At 42.9% G+C, this 7,723-nt stretch overlaps 1 protein-coding gene across 4 annotated transcripts; it reads right to left on the bottom strand.

Moving 5' to 3' along the window:
* Positions 1-487: 487 nt before the first annotated feature.
* Positions 488-3,207, bottom strand: LOC133495809 (nucleoside diphosphate kinase B-like). Of its 4 annotated transcripts, none has more exons than XM_061810774.1 (6): positions 3,048-3,163; positions 2,228-2,351; positions 1,995-2,124; positions 1,071-1,172; positions 870-982; positions 488-784 (listed from the first exon to the last, which is right to left on the bottom strand). In XM_061810774.1, exons 3-6 carry the CDS (start codon positions 2,118-2,120, stop codon positions 670-672), a joined length of 456 nt encoding a protein of 151 aa, XP_061666758.1. In that variant the 5' UTR covers positions 2,121-2,124; positions 2,228-2,351; positions 3,048-3,163; the 3' UTR covers positions 488-669. The 4 variants fall into 4 exon arrangements, with proteins under 4 accessions (XP_061666758.1, XP_061666761.1, XP_061666759.1 ...); XM_061810777.1 differs by having other exon boundaries at positions 2,228-2,342; positions 3,048-3,157; XM_061810775.1 differs by having other exon boundaries at positions 2,228-2,329; positions 3,048-3,090.
* Positions 3,208-7,723: the final 4,516 nt, after the last annotated feature.

Here is a 7,723-nt window from a genome sequence, read left to right as displayed (position 1 = left end):
ATGTAATCGAGCATTTCTTGCGGCACAGCACACGTCACATTCGCGCACATAGGGCATGTGACTCGCAAAAATGGCAGCACCCATGAAAATTCAGAATTGATAAAATTCTTCTCAAAACACTATTAAATGAGAGGATTTAACATCCCATTGTGAAAATTACACATTTATATTACATTGTACACAACCAATTGGATACACTGTTCATAAAAAGCACTGGATTTCCCCTTAAGAACCACAGACCTAGAATCATTGGGACACACAAAACCCTACACCACAATACAGTGACTGCTCAAGGAGGGGGTGAAACTATTTCATTGTGTTATTCAATTACATGATCTCCAGCCATTATCTACGACACCGTCCTTACAAGGGTCATGGGAGAACTTGAGCCTATCCCAACCATAATTTTAATACATGAAATTCATCACACACTAACAGTACTATAGCTATACATTATTCATCACAGCATCAAAAGGACACCATTGAGTCTGGAACATCAACATTTATTTAGAAGTAATAATTGGACAAAGTCATCCAACACAAAATAAATGGAATGTTTTCAAGACAAATTAACCCCCAAAGTAGTCTGAATGTATTTGGAAAACAGATGGTCTGAAAAGACTACTTCTGTTGTTGGTAAAATAGGCCAAAGTTATTGAACCGCACTGCTCAGTAGACCCAGCTGGATGCACAGCTCGTGTAGCTAGTCAGCTCTTCTGGTTTGAACCACAAGGCAATCTCCTTTTCAGCACTCTCGATTGAGTCACTTCCATGGATGATGTTTCTGTGAACCAAAATAAAAATAAATTAAAAAATGAGACTAGATCTGGGTAGAACATGTAAAAAAAATGTTGGTAAATGACACTTACTTGCTGACATCAATGCAGAAGTCTCCTCTAATTGTTCCAGGTTTAGAATCTGCTGGGTTGGTCTCACCAAGCATTACCCTGCCAGTTTTAACAGCCCCTTTGCCTTCCCACACCTAAAGTTACAAAGTCAAACAAACAAATAAAATGGTGCCATTGCCTCTTGAAGTTAAGACTTAGCAACCAAGTATTACAGGGTCTCACCATGGCAACCACTGGACCACTGCTCATGAAATTCACAAGGTCTGGAAAGAATGGACGGTCTTTCAGGTCAAAGTAGTGCTGCATCAGCAGATCCTCTGATGGCTGTAGCAGGATTGGGGAAAAATCAGTACAACAAGAAAAGGTATTCTGATCACTGCAAAGACAAGATGTAAACTTTCCTTGAATATAAATCAGGTGACTCTTAAAAGTGTGGTATGCGGGCTCCCTCTGGTGGTGCATGAAAGAATAGATTCCCAAGTCCAATTGAGTCGTAATTAACTTCAAAGTTCAACATTTGCATTTAAAGGACTTAATTTTTAAACTTTGAAATGTTATAGTAAACATGTTAACATGGTAATGCTGTACTGTATTACAGCATTACTTTAAAAATAAACCATCTCATTTTTAAAACACTTGGGGCTTATGCACTGCTGTATTTTAATGTTTGTAATTTGCAAAAAAAAAAAAAAAAAGACTGGAAAAATGCTGAAATCTCAAAGCAAACACCACAGTGGCATTGGATTTGGAGGGTTTTAATGACATGTCAAACACTCAAGGACTCACACTGTCAAAGGAGTATGGACCAGTACAATTTTAGCAGACTAATTTGACCTTTGCCTGGTTGGCACTGATGCCCAAATTCCATATTAAAAGATATCAGTGTCAATACCACGAAACAACAATAAAAACTGAAATTTTGTGTTGAATTGATCTGGAAAAACTCAGCAATTCAGTTGATGAACAAACCCACTTGCATATAGAGGGAGGCTCTTGACTTAGATTATCCAAGATCTCAGAGTCAAAAATAGACATGGTTGCTAAGCGGCTCACTCAGCACTTCAAAATACTTAGCTAAAAATCTGTGTCACTCTTCTAAAATCTGCCTAATCTTTCAGGAAAACATAAGTGTTGAGAAGTACTTACTTGGAGCATTTTCATGGCAACTAGTTTGAAACCCTTCCTTTCAAATCTTGTCAAGACTTCCCCAATTATTCCTCTCTGCACACCATCTGGCTTGATGGCAATAAAGGTGCGCTGATTCTCAGCCATGACTCTTGGAAAGAAAAAAAAAAAAAAAAAAAAAAAAACCATTACACACCTAAAAAATATATAATTTATATTCATCTCCCCATCTATACAACATTACATTAACTCACATAAAGCATTTTGCATAAAAGTGATGGAGCCAGGTAGAGATGACCCTGATCCCATTGTCAAGACTTGGACGAGAGCCACAAGCAGGACTGAGCACCCTTTTCCTGCAAATTTACACTGCCAGCCCTGAAAATCTTTAGCCACACTTTGAGGTCTCCTCAATAAAATAAAATTTTAAAAAAGTCACTTAACCTTGTAATAAATAAATATTTGTAAGTTTTGGTTAATAGGATGAATGATGAAATGAACATTGTTCTTCCTGAGAAAGAACACAATGGGTTATGGTAAATCTAAAAACATTGCTCAAGATAGTGGAAAAGAAAAAAAAAAAGACAAAAACAAAAAATAAAAAAAGTAGGGTGACTAGAATTAACCACCCAGTAACAAAATCGTATTCACCAAAATTAGACGCATCATACAACAAAAGCAGACATCTGTCAAGGTTTGAACCCTGCCTCTAACAATAGTCAACAGTAAAGCAAGTCAAATAACTCTATAAATACATGAATGAAACACAGTTTTAAAACGTAATGACGAAGCATTTCAAACATACTGGAACATACTGAAAACATACTGAAAGAAAAAACAAATCAGTTTCCGAAACTGCTCACGGGTTTAACACGATGGTGGAGATCTGAAGCTGTTCGTGGCGGTGCCACGGGGCCTTGTTCATACAACGCCACATACTTCCTCACTACTTGCATTTATGAGGTTTTACAGGGTTGAAAAGTTAAGCGGCGAAAAGCTGATTTGTAAACCCTTGGACCTACAATGCGCACAAAGAACATATTTCGGGATTATAAGAGATAATAAGGGCGTTACCTTAATGGTGGGCTGTGAGAATAAAATCTTTCCACCGCGTAAAACCAAGAGAGCAAGCAGCTTCGCGCAGTGAGTTTTAATGCACAAGGGCGGAGACTCGAAAGAGTTGACGCATAAATTGAGGACTCACTTCCGGTATTAGGATTTCCATTATTACTTAACTCCTCTTATTAACTCCGTACATTTATTGGATTACTGACATCGTTCGCACATTTATTGGGTTACTCATATCGTTCGACCTATAATTGTTCACACTTCTCTCTAAAGTCAGCGTTTACACTCATTGAGTTAAATTCCGTTTTTTGTCCAAACATGTCTGCCTCCGAAACCCCAGGTGGCGACAATGCACGTTGAACAGCAAACATTTTTGACGGAGGAGCGACGCAGGGGCGAGTAGATTTTGGAAGCAGTAAAGATTGTCTCTTCATTGCGACGTCCCACTACGTCATTGCAATGTGACACAAATGAAATATCTGGGTGGCAAAACTAATCCTGTCACTAAATGTCCTATTTATGGTGGATAAACTAATCCTGTCACTATATGTCCTATTTATGCTGATATATGAAGTGGTGTTACTTTAATGTTCAATATAATTAACACGGTTATGACTTTGCTGATGCAAGGACGATTTTAATTGGTAAATGCCAAACCTTCCTTTCCTCTTGAGGTGCCCAAAGATTTACCAGAGCACCGGAGCAGTCCGACCAACCGACGTGTCTTCGTGGTGGCCGTGTTGGAATGGTCGACGAGCCCATCAATGGAAATCCATGGACATTAAAGTCATATCGTAACTTGTTTATATCTCCACCGTTTATGCCAAGGTTCACTCTTTGGAAAAGCCGAAGTGTGTGCTATCAAAATATTTTCAAGGGCCACTGAATATATGTAACTGGTTAAGGTGGTCCAGTTCCCTTGTTGAAATATACGGCGTTTGTGTGCAGAAAAAGCAAGCACCTTTCTTGGCGTCAACACACATGGTGCATTATGCATTATGGGATGTATTGATTTATACTGGAAAGGCTGTTACTCTCGTCGCTGTGTGTCTATACCAAAAATAAATATATCTCTATATAAAGAAAGAGAAGGGGTCAAGTATTTTCCCTCCAACTATGGAAGAGCCTGGAAGTACAAATGCAACAGTCTTCCTCTTGCTCTTTTCCCTGGCACCTCCATCCCCAGCACCCTTCTAGTAGGAAGGACATGATTGGGAAGAACGCTCCCCCCCGATCAGAACTCGAGTGATGTTCTGTTATTGGACTTCTGTGCTCGTCAAAAATTGTCCATAACAAACACAATGTTCAGGATTAAGGGTGTTCACATGTCTACTTGGCACCAGGACACCCTAGGTCGCAGTTCGATGATCAACTTTGTGATCGTGTCATCACATTTGCGACCGCAAGTCTTGGACAATCGGGAGAAGAGAGGGGCGGAGCTGTCAACTGATCACCAGAGTTGGCTCCGATGGTGGGGGAAGATGCCAGTCCGACGTGGCAGGCCCAAACTTATTGTGAGGGTCTGCTGGGAACGGCTGGAAGATTCCCCTGTCAGAAGGAATTTCAACTTCCACCTCCGAAAGAACTTTGTTCACGTCCCAGAGGAGGCGTGGGACATTGAATCTGAGTGGACGATGTTCCGTGCCTCCATTGCTGAGTTGGCTGACCGGAGCTATGGCCGTGGTGCTCGGTGCCTGTCGTGGTGGCAACCCACGAACACGTTGGTGGACACCAACAGTGAGGGATGCTGTCAAGCTGAAGAAGGAGTCCTATCTGGCATTTCTGGCCTGTAGGACTCCCGAGGCAGCTGATTGGTATCGGCTGGCCGAGCAGAATGCAGCTTCGTTGGTCGCTCAAGAAAAAACCCAGGCGTGGATGGAGTTCGGTGAGGCCATGGAGAACGACTTCAAGACGGCTTTGAGGAAATTGTGGTCCACCATCTCAGGAGGGGGAAGCAGTACACCGTCAACACTGTTTATAGTGGAGACGGGGCACTCAACTGGGGATGTTGTGAGTCGGTGGGGAGAATACTTCGAAGACCTCCTCAATTCCACCAACATTCCCACCCATGAGGAAGGTGAGTCTGGGTGCTCTGAAGTGGGCTCTTCTATCTCTGGGGATGAGGTCACCGAGGTGGTAAAAAAGCTCCTTGGTGGCAGGGCCCCGGGGGTAGTTGAGATTCGCCCGGAGTTCCTAAAGGCTCTGGATGTTGCGGGGCTGTCCTGGTTCACCCGCCTTTGCAACATTGCGTGGACATCAGGGACAGTGCTTCTGGATTGGCAGACTTGGGTGGTGGTCCCCATTTTCAAGAAGGGTGACCGGAGGGTGTGTTCCAACTATAGAGGAATCACACTCCTCAGACTCCCTGGTAAGGTGTACTCAGGACTACTGGAGAGGAGGGTGTGTCGGGAAGTCGCGTCTCGGATTCAGGAGGAGCAATGTGGTTTTCGTTCTGGCCATGGAACAGTGGACCAGCTCTACACCCTCGGCAGGATCCTCGAGGGTGCATGGAAGTTTGCCCAACCAGTCTACATGTGTTTTGTGGACTTGGAGAATGCATTCGACCGTGTCCCTCGGGGAGTCCTGTGGGGGGTTCTTTGGGAGAATGGGGTACCGAATTCCCTGATGCGAGCAGTTCGGTCCCTGTATGACACCACAGAGTTTGGTCCGCATTGCCGGCAATAAGTCGGACTCGTTTACGGTGAGAGTTGGACTCCGCCAAGGCTACCTTTTGTCACTGATTTTGTTCATAATTTTAATGGACAAATTTCTAGGTGCAGCCGAGGCATAGAGGGTGTCCGCTTTGGTGGCCTCAACATCGCATCTCTGCTCTTTGCAGATGATGTGGTCCTGTTGGCTTCATCAAGCCGTGATCTCCAGCTCTCAAGCAATTCACAGCTGAGTTTGAAGCGGTTGGGATGAGAATCAGCACCTCCAAATCCAAGACTAGGGTCCTCAGTTAGAAAAGGGTGGCGTGCCCTCTCCAGGTCGGGGATGAGATCCTTCCCCAAGTGGAGGAGTTCAAGTATCTTGGGGTCTTGTTCACGAGTGAGGGAAGAATGGAGCGGGAGATCGACAGACAGATCGGTGCAGCATCTGCAGTGATGCGGAGTTTGTATTGATCCATTGTGGTAAAGAGGGAGCTAAGTCGAAAGGCGAAGCTCTCAATTTACCAGTCAATCTACGTTCTTACCCTTACCTATTGGCATGAGCTGTGGGTCGTGACCGAAAGAACAAGATCCCGGATACAAGTGGCCGAAATGAGTTTCCTCCGCAGGGTGTCCAGGCTCTCCCTTAGAGATAGGGTGAGAAGCTCGGTCATCCAGGAGGGGCTCAGTGTCGAGCCACTACTCCTCCACATTGAGAGGAGCCAGATGAGGTGGTTGGGGGATCTGATTCGGATGCCTCCCGGACGCCTCCCTGTTGAGGCGTTCCGGGCATGCCTCACCGGAAAGAGACCCCGAGGACGACCCAGGACATGCTGGAGAGACTATGTCTCTCGGCTGGCTTAGGAACGCCTTGTCGTAGCTGGGGAAAGGGAAGTCTGGGTATCCCCGCTGTAGCTACTTCCCCCATGACCCAACCTGGAAAAGCGGTAGATAATGGATGAATGTATGGATACATATTGTAAAAGTAGTATTCCAGACTGCAGCAATCAGGATGTCTGGGTTCTTGGATAAAAACGGAGGACCACTTAGAGGTCAGTTGTGGGTGGGGAATCTATTCAGGATCACATCCAGCAGATGTGTGGCAATATTATATAAATTCAAGAACCATATTATTGTATAACATCTGCATATAATGCATGTAGTCTATACGTATCTGTATGTATATAAATTATATACTAACAACTTGTTACTGCTCTGTTAATTAAAGAAAAATAAGATAATAAATTTAAATAGAAATTATATACTGCAAAATGTAACAATAGTATAGCAATATGAGCATATCAAAATAATAAAATTATGACTCTAGTATTGTCACAGAATTGTATTGTCTGGCAACTGCTGATGCCCCACTCCAGGTGTCCCCCAGTATTTTATTTGACTTGTTACATTTTCAGATTGCAACAAAATTGCAGTGTCGAATGAATTGTGCTTACACTTGTTTCTATTTTAATAGATTGATGCCACAGTCATTGCCTCCATAAATGACAACAGTTTGGCTGACTACATCCCAACATATGGAGATTGGGTAGCAGCAAAACGCTTTTGTTTTGGAAAACAAAGGTGCAAATAAAAGAACAAGAGAATCATATATAAATTCACTGCTTGAAAAGCTAAAGAAAAAGATGGGTGTTGGTATTAAGGATAATGAAAGTGATCATGAGGAGACCATAACTGCAAAGCGGAAAAGAACCTACACAAAAAACAACAAACGGGCTGAAAATCCGACCAGGAAAGCTGAGTTGGGGTGGGTTAATGAAGGTAAACAAATAAGGAAATACAAAGGAGGGGGAACAAGGATGATTGTTGTGTCCAAAGAGTCCAAAAAAGCTGATCTATTCAATCTAACCAATAGTCTGGTTATACACTGTTTTGTAGAGATACAATTCATGACTGCTGTTCTGCATGTTGTGACCAATATACAAATGGAATTGAAAATAAATACACAGTTGCAAATGGGGAACTGATTATTCATTCTTGCTTTATTGTATTTGTAATCATGATGGGTGTGGCATG

Source organism: Syngnathoides biaculeatus, chromosome 22 (genome assembly GCF_019802595.1).
Source record: "Syngnathoides biaculeatus isolate LvHL_M chromosome 22, ASM1980259v1, whole genome shotgun sequence".
Classification (NCBI taxonomy): domain Eukaryota; kingdom Metazoa; phylum Chordata; class Actinopteri; order Syngnathiformes; family Syngnathidae; genus Syngnathoides; species Syngnathoides biaculeatus.
Note: the sequence above shows the minus strand (reverse complement) of the source record. Positions and strands in the feature narration are given on the sequence as shown.

Coding starts and splice junctions, on each gene's coding strand:
- LOC133495809 (XM_061810773.1), bottom strand. CDS start 2,120: ATGGCTGAGAATCAGCGCACCTTTATTGCCATCAAGCCAGATGGTGTG. Junction 1,173..1,994: donor TTGCCATGAAAATGCTCCAA/GTAAGTACTTCT, acceptor ATCCTGCTACAG/CCATCAGAGGATCTGCTGAT. Junction 983..1,070: donor GTGGTCCAGTGGTTGCCATG/GTGAGACCCTGT, acceptor TTGTAACTTTAG/GTGTGGGAAGGCAAAGGGGC.